The sequence below is a fragment of the Phasianus colchicus genome, chromosome 5 (genome assembly GCF_987193195.1).
Source record: "Phasianus colchicus chromosome 5, bPhaCol1.hap1.1, whole genome shotgun sequence".
NCBI classification, from domain to species: Eukaryota; Metazoa; Chordata; class Aves; order Galliformes; family Phasianidae; genus Phasianus; species Phasianus colchicus.
In genome coordinates this window covers 6,005,440-6,024,023 of record NC_143440.1, presented here as the reverse complement: position 1 = coordinate 6,024,023, position 18,584 = coordinate 6,005,440, and the positions used below count along the sequence as shown (strand labels likewise).

The 18,584-nt window shown below is 40.2% G+C and overlaps 1 protein-coding gene across 1 annotated transcript; it reads left to right on the top strand.

Annotated features, from left to right (window-relative positions):
• The first annotated feature begins 8,286 nt into the window (after window positions 1-8,286).
• Window positions 8,287-15,283, top strand: LOC149917677 (sex comb on midleg-like protein 2). The gene is made up of 5 exons (XM_090140202.1): window positions 8,287-8,447; window positions 8,918-9,100; window positions 10,125-10,238; window positions 13,892-14,095; window positions 14,767-15,283. The coding sequence occupies exons 2-5, from the start codon at window positions 9,055-9,057 to the stop codon at window positions 14,769-14,771; spliced, it is 369 nt and encodes a 122-aa protein (XP_089996328.1). The 5' UTR covers window positions 8,287-8,447; window positions 8,918-9,054; the 3' UTR covers window positions 14,772-15,283.
• Window positions 15,284-18,584: the final 3,301 nt, after the last annotated feature.

The window sequence follows — 18,584 nt, the reverse complement described above, 5'->3', positions numbered from 1 at the left end:
TCTTTAACTAAAATAATCATTACAAGGAAATGTCAAAGAACATCTTGACCATTCTTCCACCTTAAACCGCATAAACAGCAGTGTAACAATAGTGTGCATGAAAGAACAAAGGCAGCACTCTGACCATGGTCGAACAGAGGCAAGCAAAGGTGGAAACCACATTACAAGAGTCCAGACAGGTTGCAGATTCTACCAAAAGGGACAGGAAGGCAGGCTATACGTTTTGATTTTCTCAGATTTTGCTCCAATTCACATCCATCCAACCTCTTAAACCAGAGAAACAAAACAAAGCAATTAAATAATCCCATACAAATATATATATATATAGTTTCAGTTCATACTCAGCACAAATTCTGATACCACACAGATTTTTTATAATCACACCCATTTTTCCACTCTTTTTGAAGTTTTACTCTGCTTAATATCTTTGAGCAACATGTTACAGTCACTTATAGGTAACCAAGCAGTGCACACCAAGCACCACAAAAGCAGGAGGGCAATTTAAAAATACATACTGTAATCATTCTGCATATAATTTTGGTAGAAGCAGCTGTAAACAAAAAGCTCAAACTTCCTGTTTGTAAAAATGGGCTCTCAACAGTGCTGATACAGGAACTTTTATCAGATGGCAAATGCAGCCAACAATTTCCTTATTTTCTTGGTGATTTAACTGATCTGGTTTGTGCTATTCAAGGACCAAGTTCTTGACTCTAATCCTTCAGTTCTGAGGCGACTTTCTGGGCCAGAAGGATGTATGGAATAACACTTTGATTTTATGTCAAGTATGACGCGTTGACAGTATTTCAGAAGCTCAGCATAAGGGTTAGTCAATGGCTGCACAGTGTCTTACTCTGCTGGAATTTTGTCCAGTTGTTACCTTGGCTCGTATTCCACTCTTCTAACACTGCGATCACAGCTGTACCCTCCATCACACCAGCACCGGTGCAGGCATAGTATTCTCTCAGCTCATTGCTGACAGACTATCTTGAAATCAATTTGCAAATTTATTTTGTGTTTCTCTTTCAGGAAAATGACATTTGTCTCAGCTGCTGTCATGTAATTACACCACACCAGCTTCAGTCTTTTTTTTCACCCCAGTGATTTGTTTTAGCTCTTAATGAAACGGCAGCGTTATTTTCCTCAGGTGGAATTATTATTAACTCATTAAGATGCTTTATAATAACTATAAAGCTGACAAGCCCAATGTAGATCATTTTTGCTCCATATTGTTAAGGAAGAATGCTTGAAAAAGAATATTCACTTCATTTAATTACGTAAAGAGGAAGACGACTTATAAAGCCTTACAAAAGCCTTATTTTTAACTAGCTTCTTCACCTTTTAACATGGTATTGATCTTACTGCAGCAGAAAACATTCTTCAAAGCGATTTTAAAAGTCTCTTTTTGTACTGTAGCATTCCACGTACCATTTGGAACATTTGTCTTCAGTTCATGCATTTTGTTTAAAGAGAAAAAACATCCATATAAGATATGGCTTTTGTCAAAAAGCGCTTTCAATTCCCCAGAAAACAACTGAGAGAAAATGAGCTGTTTCCATGATACCTTCATTTCCGTTTCTTAAACATTCCATATGAAAGACAGAAAAGATTTACTATTGTATTAAAATTATCCAGCATTTTCCAGCATTAATTCTGGAGACAATAACAAAACAATCCTACGACTGCCTAACTGTAATTAAATGAGACCACTTCTATATATATTTTTTTTAACTAAAGGACATTTTAATTCATGTTAAGACTACAGCATATTTTCAACCCTGATATTCCATCTTAAAGCAGGCACTAGAGGAAATTCTCAAGCCTAGAACTCTTATTTGCCCAGCATTGTTTGCAGTTCTGCCATTAGCATCACAGAATGTAAACGTTATCACATTCTGCACTAACAGCGATATTATTTCTGCTTTCATTTGCAAAGTACATCTAGACAAAAGCATTTGCATACTACTGATGTTATAGATTAAAATAAATTTTAGCGTTTGACATTTTTCTTCTGGATTTAGCTTCCAAGTTAAAGCATACTACGATGCCACTTCTGCTGTAGCATCACAGTGAAAATCTGTTCCACACAAGTACCAGGCACTGACAGACATTAAGCAATTCACATCACATTCAAATGTTTTTTTGTTTGTTTGTTTGTTTGTTTGTTTGGGGTTTTTTTTTGGCAAAGAATCTTTATCTCTCGTCTGCCATACAATAAGAATATGACTTCAACCATCAGTTTCTTTTAATCTGTCCTGCCGTTCCCCAGTAAAACTGTACAGTCTAACAGACAAGGAAAAGCAAGTTAGAAAAAATTTGCTATCCATCTCAGACAAGTAATTGATTCTAGAGGTCCATTTTCATGTTCATCTATCATTTCGCCTTAAATAAAATCCAATTACTTCAGCTTCACAGGTGGACTGGAAAGGATAAAGAGAGCTCATAAATTAACATCACCCAAATATATGTGCTACACACAGAGCCATCAAGTCCCACACGTTGAACATTAAATTCAATCTGCAGCTCCCTAGTTAAAACCTTTATCATGATACATCCCCTCACACATTGGCAGAGTGGCACAGGTACTGCTGAGCACCACATAATCCAATACATGGGCCTTACAGCAAGCTCAGGCAGCTTCCCGTCCAGCAGGAGAGGAGATCCGCGCCCCGTGGCAATCAAAACTGTGTGCTGGACTGTGAGGCTGAGAAGCCTTGAGTACGAGGCATGGGCTCTTTGACAGGATCCAGTGCACTGTGCTCACACATCAGGACTCCAGAGCTGACGAGACACCTGTAAGCACGCCCAGCAAGAAGAGGCCATTTCTCTCTCTGCTTTCATTCCACTCCCGCAACACAGCCTCCAAAATCCAATTCTCAGCAGCATATTTTGAACTTTAAGGTCAGGAAAAATACCATTTTCTCTTTTACTGGTTATACTCATAAATTTTCTATTGCTTACATTTGGTAACTTACACGTACAGCATGAACTCCACAAATTTGTACAGCTACTTCCACAGGCACTAATTAGGATGCGAGTCCCATTACACTACCTCTACCCAGATGGTTTTACAGTACAAGCCTACATTCATTATTTTCAAGCATTACATGCCCTACACCATCCACCTATATAGTGCAAGTCATTCCCCACATCTGGTGATCTCTATAGCTGTTGAGTTGGTAATGGTGCACAGGGTGCTGCAAAACCCTGAGCTTTTTAGAGGGGGCTTCTTCTGTAGCTATGCTGTCCTTCACAAGGCAAGGAGAGCTCACCAATCAAATGATCATAACCAGGAAGCAAGCAAAAAGTGCTATTAAATCCCAAGCACCATCAGAAAACTCTTAAAAAAAAAGGCTGATAGTCACAAAGTGAAAACTACTGTTCTCATAGTTCTGCAAAAAATCGGAATATTTCAAAGTGTTTGTAAGAAGTGCCATTTTAAAAGTTATACAGTTGTTGATGTTAAAATTGGAAAATATGTTCAGTGAAATCATTTATTCATATTTTTTTTGTAGTTGAACCACCTTTTCCCACTAGCTTTGGAGCTCCATGTAGTCCAATTATTTAGAAGGACAGCGCGGGTCCTTTTTGCTAATTTCTTTGAAGAAGAGCAAGTTGAGGAGCCTGGTCTGCCATTTCATTTTCACTGAAAACACCCAACAATAGCTCTAACGTTATTTTAAGGGAATATAACTGGAACAGTCACACAAAAGGTCACCCATTTTACTGGTGTGGAAAAATACAGGATAGGCTTCCCGGTCTCGCAGGGTTGTTCAGTACTTTGTAGAATCAAAGTCGAGTAGACTTTGGCCTTAATACAAATATTTCCCTATCTCCCCTCACCCAGACACTTTTGCAACACAATTTTAGCCACTGTTATTTTAGAATGATTTGTATAAATGAATTTTATTTACCCCACAAGAAAAACAACAAAAAAGATACCAAACATCTCTCAGTCTCTGAACTTATAGATAAAGCAATCCTGAATTTCAAATAAATTAATTACAAGTACACATGCAGGGTTGTTTTTTTTTCCAATTTGAGCCAGCAGAAACAACTAAAAACCAACTATGTTGACAGAAGTAAAGGAAGTAAGGTCATGTTTCTCAACTATGCTTTTCATTCACAGGGCTTCAGGCAACTAAAACATCAATACGTACAGAATTAGTGAAACGTTTAATGAGCTCCCAACAATAGGAGCAGCTATTTGATTAGGAAAATAAAGTCAAGGTTTGCCTTCTGAAAATACTGCTTTGTTATTATTACTGTGTGTATCCCATGCTGGCATCTTCACACTGAAATTTGTTTTTATTTATAACTGTGTTAAAAGTAGTTTCTAAAGAAAGTCGAGCAACCAATTTGGTGTCTGTACGTGCCATTTCAGCCCTCCATGTTTTCCAAGAAACAGTTCAGTGATTCCAACTCATATCACTGTGCTTACCCACCCCTGTTCTACAAATGAGGTTCTCAGTTTGAAAAGCACGTCTTGGCTGCCACTCTTCCTCTGCATCAAGTTCATACCCTATAAAACCAGGGACAGAAATATGTATAACCTCTTACCCACGTACATCAAATGACATTCCACCTACAGTTCTCTCCTTACTCCTTGCTCTTCATGGTAGATTTGAAGCGAGCACCCTTCCTACAGTTCCTTTAAACATAAGAACTCTTTACAGACTTGCATTACGCTTCCACAGCTCTTAATCCCACATCCACCCACGAGTATACCCTTACTTGCTTTCTAGAATAACATCCCCAAATTATTATCAACTTCACAACATTTCCGCTTTCCTTACTACCTTCACCTTGCCCAGCAGTTTGGCAAAAAGCAGCAAGTAACATAAGGACACGTTACTAGAATCTGAGTGCAGACCCACACAGTCCCACCCACACAGTGATCCCCATTTCTTGTCCCATCTTTAACCACTCGCCTCTTCCCATCAGACCTGCATGGCTCACCAGAGCTGGAGAACACTGCCCCTCTCCCAAAAACTGACCAAGTGGTTCAGAAGTTACTGGCAGGGTGGGAGGATGAGCTGTTGGACAGATGGATGGACAGATGGAGCGGCTGCATAAGATGCTCCTCTCAAACCAAATTAAGACTTCCAAGTCCTACCTGTTCCACCAAACACTCCATCAGCACTGGCTGCTTCACTCTTCAAGGTTTTCCATTTTATAAAAGGCAATACCACATGAATTAGTAGCTTCAGTCTAGAGGCTTGCCAGATCAATGCTGCACTGACTGTACATCACGATGTACAGTTATCATGCTCCATAAATAACCATCTTGGAACACAAGCTGTACCCAAACAAGATTTCAAACTTAAGTAGAAAAATAATGTCTGCTTAAAAACATTATAATGGCATGTAATTTAAAACATCCTTTGTACTTTACAAATCTCTTTGTAATGCCAAAGAGAAAGGAAAAAAACCCAAATCTTGTGTTGTATCAAATACAGAAAACGTACAGTAGAAAGATTACTACCCATTAAAGGAACTGCAAAGGCGGTTTGCATTTCAGCAGCACAGGACTGTGTGAAGAGATGGAGGAGAAGCTATGCTAGATAAGCAGATGGATCAGGAACGTGTGAAAAGGTCCATAAGGTAGGCTCAAGTTTTTAAAGTATGAAACTTCTCAAGTGAGCATAGACTCAGTGTAGGTGTTTTCATACTAGGCTTAGTTCTGGTGACAGGCTTGTTCAGCGGTGTTTTTTTCTTCTGCGGCTTTTCTTTCTTTTTTTAAATCTTAAAGATGTAGGTAGATAACAACATTCTGGAATGGGGAACACAGCACGGAATGGTTTAAGCTAGAAGGGACCCTTAAAGACCATCTGGTCCAACTCCCCCGCAATGAACAGGGACACCTACAGCCACATCAGGTGCTCACAGCCCCATCCAGCCTGACCTTGATGTTCCCAGCGACAGGGCACCCACCACCACCTCTCTGGGAAACCTGTGCCAGTGCTTCACCACCCTTATCACAAAAAACTTCTTCCTAATATCAAGTCTACGTTTCCCCCCTTTTAGTTTGGAACTATTTCTCCTTGTTCTATCACAAGGGACTCTGCTAAAGTAACTGTCAGCTCCAGCCTCATCTTCCAAAAAAGGCTGGAAATATGTTTGCAGAGGTTAAGCAAACAAGCAGTGACAATCTTGTGAACACTACAGATTAACAGCATGGGAGAAAAAAAATAGGAGGAGACCGGAATCCAACTCGCAAAGAAAGATAAAATGCTCGCACCTAACACCATTGCTTATTTTGGGCTGAAATTCTCCCTCCAAGTGCTTTAAAGAAGATAACGCAGCAATGTCATTAAAGCAAGGAAGGTATAGTGAAAGAAAAAAAGAAGTGTCATAAAGAGAGAAGAAAATCTAAATTTTACACCACTTCATCCTAGTGACATTTCAGGAATGTGAGTGTATATATATATATACACACACACACACGTACTTTCATTGGTTTTTTAAAGAGAAAACACCACTTTGAGCAGGTCTAACTGGACAGCCCTCTGAGTTCCCTTCCAAAGGGAACTCTTTGTGCAGGCACAATTAGAGAGGTCTTGAAGGAGAAGCATCTTGCAGCACAGAAGGTATTGCCAAAAGAACAGAGAAAGCCACCAGGAATGCCATTCTCTTAACCAACAACAGCTCAAAAAGCACAAAATTGGCTTCTTATAACTTGATGTCAATTCTCACCTCAAAACATACAAAGCAGTCAGATTTAAAATGGTGGCAAATGGTTGGAGGGAGGTTTAATTCAACATTTATTTGTGTTTTTTTTTTTTAATTTGTTCTATTCAATTCTTCTCTTGGAGAAGAGAAGGCTCCCAGGAGACCTCATTGTGGCCTTTCAGTACTTGAAGGGAGCACACAAACAGGAGGGGGAACAGCTGTTTACAAGGGTGGATAGTGATACAACAAGGGGGAATGGTCTTAAACTGAGACAGGGGAGGTTTAAGTTAGATGTGAGGAGGAATTTTTTCACTCAGAGGGTGGTGATGCACTGGAACAGGTTGCCCAAGGAGGTTGAGGATGCCCCATCCCTGGAGGCATTCAAGGCCAGGCTGGATGTGGCTCTGGGCAGCCTGGTCTGCTGGTTGGCGACCCTGCACATAGCAGGGGGGTTGAAACTAGATGATCATTGTGGTCATTTTCAACCCAGGCCATTCTATGATTCTATGAATATTTGCTAGAAGATGCACCATCACTTCAGTCAACACCCATCCTGCAATCAAGAAGGGTAACACTAAAAACAAGTCTACGTTCTCAGATTCACATCTGAAACATTATCTCCTACTCTGACTGCTGTGACAACTGCTTACTTCTCAATTAATAAACATTTTAACTTTGGAATGAGGAGTATTACACGTAAATTAAACTTACTATTATTGCAGCTGATAACTAACATAAAAAGCAAGTTATGTCACAAATGTGTAGCCATCCCCTATATTCACAGAGTATATTCTAACAATACAGAACATACTTGATAGCTGCCAGCACTAGTCTGCCAACTAGTATGAAAAACATGAATTTGAAATATCAATTAATATGCAAGCTTAAAATCATCTGTCTGCTATATGAGATGTCGTGCATTTTGACAGGCCCAAGATCTCTTCATCTCTAACTGGAGTCACACAGCTGCCCCAAGCCTGCATGCACTTCCACATAAGCAACATCAGTGAAGCTGAGCATACGCTTAACCTATGACATGTGCACAAATATTCAGAGAATGGGCTTAAGTAACTACCGGGAATAAACAAAATGCTGCCAAGTGTTGACAGTAAAAAACAGAAGAGGAAACTTGTCTTGGAATTTGTTTTCAGCTACTATCTAGTTTCTACTGAGTGCAGCAGGTTAGCAGGAATTTAGAATGAACATAATAGCTCTGACAGGGGCTTCAAAGAAGTTGACTCTGTCAAATCCTCATCTTCCAGGCAGTTTGACTTTGCCATTACATTTTCAGATAATAGCTGAGAATACAGTGTATAGAAAATCCCACAGACTCTATAAAACAATCAGCCTTTGGAAGACACTGAACAAACTACATTACATTTACTCAGGGAAGACTGAGTGATGTCTTGCTGTGATGAACTTGCAATTAACATGACATGCTACACTACTCTAAATATTCTCACCAGACACGTTGGTTGTAAGAGCTGGCACAGAGCAGTATTCAAATTCCTTGGCAGCTGCGAGCCAACCGAGCCTGCCGGGAAGGCGGAGGGGCAGCACCACGGATAGCTCCTATTGGTCGAAGGAGGTGAGGGCGGAGCTCGAGGACGGCCGTCTTCTTCGCTATTGGCGGAGAGAGCCGTCAGTGCGGGGCGGGGGGCGGGGCCTCGCGGCTAGCGGGGCCGCGTTGAACGCCGCGTTAGGGCGGGGGAACGGAGCGAGGGGGCGGCGGCGGTCGAGGGTAAGCGAGCCGCCGGCTGCGAGGAGAGCGGCGCGAGGTAGGGAGCGGCGCGGGGGCCGTCCTCACCTGTCACCGGGCGCTCAGCCCTCCCTCCTCGCGGCCCCCGGGCTCCGGCCGCGGTCCCTCGCGGTAGCGGCCGGGCTGGGGCTGTGCTTTCGTCTAAGGGGACCCTCGTCCGAGGGAGGGCGGCAGGCAGGCAGGCAGGCAGGCAGGCAGGCTGCGCGCGCGGTACCACCGGCTTTGCGCCGCCGCGCGGACGGATGCCGGCTGCCCTCAGGTAGGTGGGAGGGGGGCGGAGAGGGCAGACCCCGGGAAGGCCGCCTCTGGGCGCGAGGGCTCCCCGCCGCCGTCGCTGCGGCAGGCGGCACCCCGGAGTGGCGCTGCGCGAGGGGGGGAGCGGCTGGGGGCTGCGGCTGGGGGCCGCCTCCGTGCGCGGGGCGGGGGGAGTTGCGAGGGCAGAGCCGCGCGACTTCTTATGCGTATAGCCGCGCTTCTTCTTATTCGCAGCTTCCTTTGATGGGGAGAAGCATGCCATCAATCTTCCTTCTGTAAACAGTGCATCGTTTGTCCTACGTTTCTTGGAGAAACTCTGCCACAGTCTCCAATGCGATAATCTTTTCAGTAGCCAGCCTTTCAGCCCCTACATGGGGTGTGCACATAGTCCCACGGAGTACGATAGGAACAAACCAGGTACTATCAAACAGCTGTTGTTTACAAGTACTGATATTTTTGATAAGTGTGGTTACTTTATGAAATTTAACATTTTAATCTGCTTTGCTATAACTTTAATTGATTGAAATGAATACTCTTCAGTTCTTAGAGGATTCGTTCCAGAGCACAAGTGCTGTGGCAGGTTGGGATAGCTCATACCACATGTGCAGAGATCATTTTGTTCTGCTAACTCTTTCTTGTGGTCAAGTAGGAATTGTACCACTGGGTTACTAAAAGAACAGACTCAAAACTTCACATTTTGCCTGTTCAATTTATGTTTGAATCATAAAATAACCTTGGAGAAAGATGCTTACTACCTTATAAGAAGGGGCTTGCTCTGAGAGATGATTCAGTTCAGCCTATCCTACAACATTAAATACTCTTTTCTTCCTTCTTTGTTCACCTTGCTCAGTGGCGGCTCCAAAATTTTAAATTCTGCAGCATACAGTCTAGTAGAGAAGGTGGGTTTTGCAGCTGGCTGCTTGTGACATTTTATGTGAGTTTTGGTACTCTGGGGGTATATAGAGTGAGAGGGAAATAACATGCTCAGGGTCTCCCATCAAATGGCTTGCAGTGCTGGTATTACGAGTCCCGGTCCAAGGGTTATCAGGAGCCATAGCTGAGAAAACTTTGACATCAATGCAGTTTCAGTCTTAGAGGTGCTGCTTTAGAAAATATTGTGGTGGCTTTGGTATTTCGGTTTTTATTTGTTTTGTTTTGTTTTTTTCCAGTAGAGAAATTGTATTTGTTTCATTTCATCAAATAAAAGTCATTTGCTTTAATACTTTTCAGGAAAGTAGCCTAAATTTGGAAATTTGGATGATGATAGTATAAACTAAGCTGTTACTTCAGCTTTTGAAGTTTGTATTGAATGACCGATTCTATGTGAAATGGATTTGTTACCTGGTGAATGACTTGATGTATGTTTTTGCTTTTGTACTTTGACTTTCCCTGTGAGCATTTTTATACCATAATAAATTGGTGATATCTTTCCTTTTCGCAGCAAAAGAAGAAATACATGAAAACGGAAGTGTTAAACGATACTCTCAGGACTCTCCACCATACACAGCTCCCCTTTCCCCTAAGCTTCCGAGGAGTGATGCTCATCCATCTGAAGGTGATTACATTGTGTTGTAATACATATGAGGATTACGTATGTTAGTCAAAAGGACTGAGTATAGTGTATTTCTCTGGTATGTCTATAGCCCTTGACAGCTGAGAATGGAGATATTTATTGATCAGTGGCATGGATTTTGTGCTTATGGACGATCTACTGCAAGTTCAAGAAGTCTTTCTCCTAAACATGTCAGTCTTTTTTGTGAAATCACTCAGGCAGATAGGTGACATTTGAAGCTTCCTGTATGGCTATTTAGTAGAAAAACAATTCCCTTGAAATGGATTAGGAGATAAGGATTAGGAAGCAACTCTAATAACTCTTGGTTTGGGCTAATGACTGTAAGAGCAAGGATGTGTTTTGATGGTACAGTTTAACTGAATGTATGGCTAGCTGCCCCTAGAAGTTGCTCTGCTCCTGCTCTCCTTGCCTCCTTGTCCGTGTAGTGCATCCCAAGCCTCCCTGCTGATGAGGTGACGAGCTGACCCAGGGAAGCACAGAAAACATTTTGGCAAAGCTAGGAGATATCTGCAGTTAGCTTCTCTGCACTGACTCATCGTGGGCTCAGATGAGCACAGGAATGGGTTGGATAAAATGCAGCCGTGGTAGGGACCAGAGCAGCAGAGCCTCTCTGTGCAGCTGGCTCCAGGACAAGGAAAGCTTTTGCCTGTGCCATGGCTGAGGTGCAGTAGCTCGTGCCGATTTGTAGTCTGCCTCAGATGTGAAGTGAAGCGTGTCAGCTTAAACCTCACAGAGAGACTTAGGAAAGAGTGGTTTTACTCTGCTTTTGCTACTTGTCAAACCATGGTAACTTGTTGATGTGACTCATCCCATCTGATACTTTCTCTTGCTGTGGTATATTTGCATAATATTTCCAAAGGCTTTTGAGATTAGTCATTTGTTTCTCTTTTTTCTCTTTTTTTTTTTTTTTTTTGAGTTACTGGGGTTTTGTCATTTAGCCTCAGTGTGGGCAGAATAATCTTTTTCTATGGAGAGTCATAAGGCCACACTTAAATCAGAAGAGGATATCAAATTAAAATGTTAAAGCTTATTAAAAATGGTTCTTCTTACAATTTAATATAAACACAATGTATTCACTTCAATGATGTAACCGCAACAAATATAAAAATTGTCAATGCAGAGCTTTCTCTGTCTTAAATAGACCCTGGTTTAGGTCTAGAACATCTCTGCAATTAAATCAGATATTTCTAGTAAGCAACTGCGTGAATAGCTGTAAAACACATAATTCTACCTAAATTAAGTTGTTTAAATTGGAGATAAACAGATGTCTTAGACCTGCTTCTCTTATAAGAAATCTCCCTGTAAGTAAGTCGGTACGCGTATTGTACCCTGATGAGCATTTTGATCCTGGAACCCTTTTATAGATGAAGTTGATGTATTTCTTCAAATTCATTTTAATATCAAAAATGGCAGAATGTTACAGCTAAAGGGATCCATAGCACTTTCACCTAACTAGCGGCAGTGGATGCAAAGCCAACAATTTCTGCACAGGATTATTAGAAGAATGAGTAAGGAGTCATGCCTGTTTCCATTTGCCAGCAGTGTGACAAGCTTGTTTGCTGATGGCACACCCATCATCCTTTGTTTACTTTTATGGGTCTTAATCTGAATTAATTGGTCACAAAAGCCAGGAAATATTTAAATTCTCGTTATTCTTTAGAAACAGAGAGAGTTATGTATGTATATACTACAGTATATAGTATGTACGCATGCATGCATACATGTTTTTATATATACGCTATACTTATGCTTTCATACATATTTTATACGTATATACATACATACATGTATGCATGGCTTTGCAGGTTTTTGCAGGGAAATTACATCATTTTCAAAAGAAGCAAGGATGTCAAAATAAAAATATCTCATGAAGATAGACTACAATGAACCCCTACAACAACTCAGTGTGATGTCCCAGAAAGCTGACACAGATGAAAAAATGTTTGAAACCTGGCAGTTACTCAAAGAAACTGCTTCAAGATTGTGAATGAACTATCTGCGAACTTACTCACCTACTACGTTTTTTTAAAAAGATGTTTGTAGGTGCCAGTGTTACTTTGTAGAACTGGTATTTTGATGCCTGCATTAAAACAAGAAGTGCTGGGGCACAGAGACTTTGAACACATCTGCTAAACCTGTCAGTTTCGCTCTGTCTGAAGGAGGAAACTGTACAATTGTTTCATTTCTGTCTCATTCTCTGATGTATGAAATGGGATTTGATGTAGCTAAAAGCTCATATGATATTTTGCTTTCATGCACGCTTGACTTTAATAACACAAAATGGAGATTTTGTCTCTCTTCAGTGTTCTATTAAAAAAGCAAGTCCATTTAAACCAAGTAAAAGCAATCAGGGGAAATATCTCCCTTATTTTTAAACAAGCAAACTTAAGAGAAAATGTAATGAAATGTATCTTAAAAAGCATTGGCAAAACAAAAATAAGCCACTTAATGAGCTGGCTTGTTGAGGGGCTTGTAACTCTGTAATGAAACAATTTGTAGGTTGTCAATTGAAAGCTCAGATCTTTCTAAAAAAGCCCATAACTTATGTTAAATGTCAAAAGTATCCCAAACAAAATTAAAAACTGTTTTTACAATAGAAGTTGTCAGGCTCTTCTCCATCCCAACTTCAATGATGGATGAGGGGAAAATACCTATGTGTTTCCTAGGAAAATAAACCTTTCAGCTGTTATTGAGGTCAGACAGAAGATGTCATGAAAGCTCTTTTTGCTGATTTGTATCTTTGTTCATACAAAGCGGCTTCCTCCAATTTGCAGACATCAGAGACTAAGCAGATAGGCATGAAGACACAAGATCAGTGAAGCACTTCATAGAAATGTTTCATTTTTAAAATCTATGCTTCTAACTAAGCCAGAATGGTACTACAGCTGAGAAAATGCAGCAGTCTTTTCTATTACGTATCACTTAGATTGTCTGCTTAGTCACCACAGATTTAACCTGTACTAATGTCTTTGTGCATTCCTGGTCATGTGATAGTCAAGACCAAAAAGAAGAAAGAAAAACCCTTCAGTTACAGCTTTTCTCCATGTTTTTCTGCCTTGTTGTTCCTTTTGAAAGATAGTTTTTCATTGTCTCTGTTTTCAATAGTCCTATTTGATTACTTTCATGATAAGCCTTAAACCACTTTGCACAGTTTCCAGGTAAGTACTGTTCTTTTGTTTAGCACTGAAAGTCAAACTGTAGTGTGGAAATCATACATGCATGGTTGCTGAAGATAGCAGATACTGACCATTGTGCACAGACATTATTAACGCTGTGTGGGTGCTTCAGAATGGGCACCAATAGCAGGCGTATGCTATAGGGTTTGGTTTGTTGTATCGTCTCAAATCTGAGAAAAAATAGGGCAGCAAGGACAACTTTTAAGAATAGATTTTTGGTAGTTTAGAGCATGTACCGGTAGTTCTTGCTTTGCTGGGACTATTGCGTGAGTAGAGATGCAGGTTGTGATAGCATTGTACGTTAGCAGGGTATGGAAAGGCTTTAGAGGTCAGATGGGAGTGAATTTGGGACTTAAGAAACAATGCAGTTCTAGCACGTGAAACATGTCTCTATTCTGTGTGCACTAGGTGTGAAGAAAGTAGAAATATTCTGTATAAATATGGCTTGTTCTTTTTCAGAGTGTGTTTATGTCAACAAGCATGGAAATTCTGGGCCTCACCTGGATAAGAAAAAGGTTCAGGAGCTTCCAGATCACTTTGGACCAGGTCCTGTCAACGTGGTACTTCAAGAAGCTGTACAAGCTTGTGTGGATTGTGCCTATCAATCCAAAACAGTCTTTGGATTTCTGAAATCTGGCCATCATGGAGGGGAAATGATAACTGGTATGTGAAGATGTTTCTAATTTTTTTGTTTCTTCACTTGTTTGTGAACCTAGGGTAGGGAGAAAGAATCTCACTGCGGGTTACTTCAGTTCTATCACTTTTGTAACTCCTTAAGCATAGTCAAGAATGTATGTTTGTGAACTACTTTATTAAGATAGTCCTGGTGGAGTATACTTTATATCACTGGGAGTCCAGGATTTTCTGAACAGTTCTTAAATCAGAGTCTAGCAATAGCTAAGTTGAATTACATGTACACTGTACAGTTAGGTTGTTGGTAATAAGCAGAGCTTGTGCATCTCAACAGCTGCAGCTATACAAGCTATACATTTGTCAAGTAAGCTCAGTATGAGTGGAGTATCAGCTTTATTAATTCAAGTCATTCTCATAATCTTATCCATACATAATGTTTGTGTTCTTAATACCTTAACCAAGTGAGTGAAAAGTTTCCAGCTAATCTGTTTAGCTTCCAGGCAAGTGATTCCACATGTTAAATTTGCTGCTTCCTCCTTTCTCCCATTCCCTGGTCTCTTAGGTCAGTGTTCGTTCTCTTATGTCCTCTATTGAGGAATAGGTTTAGTTCTGCTACATATTAATGCCATGCCTACAGATAAATTATCCTTACATCTCAAACTGAATAGCTGCTGCTTGACGTTTTTTTTTTTTCCTTCTAGGCTAGGAAGTCTCTGTATGGCATGCCAGCAACGTTTTGTTGCAACGTTCTTAAAAGAAGAAATCTTTTACAGCGTGCAAGTTCTTTAAGATATGGTGATGCATTGGGGTTTAACCCAGCAGATCACTGAGCGTCACGTGGCTGTTCATTCACTGCCCCCATCTCAGTGAGATGGAGAGGAGAAATGAGGGAAAAAATGAGATAGAGAAAAAGAAAAGCATAATAATTATGGCATGTATATCTACATATACACACAGATACTTGTAATCTAGACTTATAACAACGGATGCGCAAGCAATTGCTCATCTCCTCTTGAGGTCTTGAAACAGTAAACGTTCGGTGCAGAAAGTCTATACCAAATTAACTTGAAAAACTGATGCTTTCCAGCTTCAGGTGAGACAATTATTCATTGATCTTTTGTACATTTCAAGTGTGCAAAAACTCACCTCTGGAAGACTGATATTTGTAGATAAAATTGATATGGCTTACTGGGCTCTGTTAGTGGCTCTTAGATGTAGTAAATTTGATGTTGTTAATGATCTTCTGCATATGGAAGTTCTACTTCTGCTGAATTTACCTGTCATTAACAGCTTGCTGCATTGTGAAATCATTAAATAGCAGCCTTTAACATATTTAACTCTGGTTTTTGAAAAGCTGAACTTCCGAATTGGGACTCATACATGTATGAACCCTTGGTGTCTGGTGCTGACTTGAGAATAAAACTTCAGTTATTACTTACAGGGCCTGCCTTACAGCATAAGATCACATGGCAGTGCCTTCTGCTTTCAGTATTTTACCAGTGCTGTGGTACAACTGGGTCTGGTTAATACCTGTTCAGATACAAGACAGAGTAAGGAAAATGTGTTTATTATTTCAGATCAGCCCTTTTTTACAAGGCATCGATTGGTTACTTGGTGGTGAATGTTGGGTTCTATTGCAGATGTGATGCCATCCATGCAGTAATGGATGGAAATACATTAAAGGAGCAGCATAACAATTTATTTCACAGGGCAAAGGTCAAGAGAGTGCTGATTCCATATTACAAATCTAACAAAACTGAAGTGGCAGAAGCATTCTTTGAAGGCTTAAGCAGATGAGGGATGTTCAGTTTTCTGTTACAAAACCTAAATCAGAGAGCATTGAAATCTGTTGAATTTTGGAATAGTTGAGAGTAAGAATGTGAATTCTGTTTGTAACAGAAAAAAACTTGTTCTCATTCCATCCCTCTACTACTCGCATCTGCTCCACATGTCGAAGTAGGAAAAGAGTCATTTGTTGCTCCGTTAATTGCAAAACTGTATTTGTCAGACACCAATTCTGAATCAGCTCTCATACCTGTTACCGTGCTTTCAATAACAAGACTGCAGTTGGGGTTGGTTTGTAGGGAGGCTAGATGAATTGAAAGGGAGTGGATTGGGATAGTATAGCTGCTGGACAGAAACACCTACTTTAAAAGATGATCATCCTATGAAGTATGCCAGTTTTCCCACCTTGTGTATGTGACCTGAGGAGCTATGTTAAGATAAGCTTAAGATAATGGCAGGACAAGGGGAAATGGCTTTAAGTTGAGGGAGGGAGGATTTAGGTTGAGTATCAGGGGAAGTTCTTTACAGAGTGAATGGTGAGGTGCTGGAACAGGCTGCCCAGAGAGGCTGTGGACACCCCTCTTCCTGGAGGTGTTCAAGGCCAGTTGGATGAGGTCCTGGGCAGCCTGGTCTAATATTTAATAGGGAGGTTGGTGGCCCTGCATATGGTGGAGGGGTTGGAGCTTCATGATCTTTGAGGGTCCCTTCCTACCCAAGCCATTCTATGATTTTCTGATTCTAAGCTCAAATGCTAGTGTCTTGGGAATCAAAGCAGAGTTTCTCTTTGCCATCCCTATTTACAGTTGCTTAACTAGGATCTGTAGTATCAGAAAGAAACCTGGGATATAATTGGAGTAAATGCAATTAAATTCTTCTGTAAAATAGTCAATTTAAAACCCTTTATGTCTTGAGCGATCATGGAAAGAGTGACAAAAAATGATTATTTAACGGATGTATTTGGGATCTCTGCTTGATTACTATAAAAAGATTCCTTCATAAGACATTGTATGGAGTTGGCTGATATTTGCTGAAATACTCCTGTTGAAACTTTCTGGTGTGGAATATTGCTTCCAGTATTTCATCATACCTTTAAAAACTTATGAAGTTTCAATCTACAAGTTTTGGACTCCTTCATAGTGCTTTTCTGTAGCCATTTGAAGTATTACTTCTGCCTTTCAGTCTTGCACTGAGACTTCATTTGGTGGTCTCATTCTCTACTGATCTAATTTTCTCATTTGTTTCCTTTAATATTATAGTGCTTATCATTGATTGTGTCTGTTAGTATCTCTGAAATTCTATAGAAAGATGGCTATTGCTTTCCTTTTAGCAAGTTGCTGCAGCTACTTCAAGCCGACAAATAAAAGTTTGCTTTCTCCAAAAACCTCAGTAGCCACTGCTTTGCTTTTTTGATACAGATCAAACTAGAAAGTTTATCATTATTGTCTTGAGGATTGTGTACTTGAAAGAGAAGGGCTTGTGGACTTAAAAGCTTCTTTTTGCCACAAGTGTTGTGTTTAATAGAAGATGTTATGGTGGATTGCATGTCTTGCTTTACTGAATTCACTAAGTAGGGAACCGGTTCTCTGGGTGTCTTTGTTCCACTTTGGGGTAATGTTGCCTGAAGATCATAACTGTGAAATACACCTCAAGTTCTTCACTAAACTCCAGTTTTATACAGACTTCAGGAGAGAGAACGTAATTGCTAATAGAACAAGTTAAACGTGCTTAAAAAGCTCTCTGTGTGTTTTTTGTTGCTGTTGTTTGTTTGTTTGTGGAAAATACTCTTCCTTTATTTAATTCTGGAATTTTCCCAAGAAATTATTGGAAGTTGTCATATAAGAAGAGTAATAAAGAGCATATTCTAGGAACTTGTTTCACAGATTGTACCAGTTACCCCCCAAGAATATGCTGCTCCACTAGCATATGTTTTATAACTTTCATAGAGTAATTTTCAAGATGGTAATGTGGAGTTTACACTTCTGTGAACCTGTTAGCTATATTTTCCAGCTCTTAACTCTCTTGCCAAAGCAGCATTTGTTTCATGCAGATTTTTGCATCAGGCTTCCAACTTCTTCCTCAGGCTAGATGTTGGCCTAGTGCAAGTGGAGCTGAGAACACACAATGATGAGAGAATGGAGTGGTGTTCCCACTGATGTTTAACGACTTGTAGTTGCAGCATTGTGATCAGACTGTATTGTGTTAGTGTGCATGTGAGTCTAGGATTTACAGCCTTCTGCAGCTCTGCATGTAGTCTCTTCAGTTTTTTGTGATGGCTATTGTCTCCGAACATATGGAGATCTACAGATGATAATTGTCCTCTTGCATATGAAGTTAGAGACTCCCTCTACTGTGTAGAACAAATTAAACATTTGCTAGTTAACATGAGAGGTTTTTTTATGTTAAAAAATTCTTTTTATATTTATAAAAAATAGAAACATAATGCACTCCTAAACAAATTCTCAGAAGATAACCATTAAGAAAGATAATGAAAATGCTTGACTGAGATTGCATATGTGTTAATGCTAATATCAGACAATGAAAAAAAAATCAAACCTTATGTCCACATCCTGCTCATAATATTTAACATATACAGCTGAGATGATTTATGGAAGACTGTCTCAAACTTGTCTATTAGACATTTTACTGGAAATTTTTTAATGTAGTAAAGGACCAGTGATTACTTGAGAATGACTATTCTTCAGTAAGTCTTGTCTCACAGGAGACTTGTTAACAG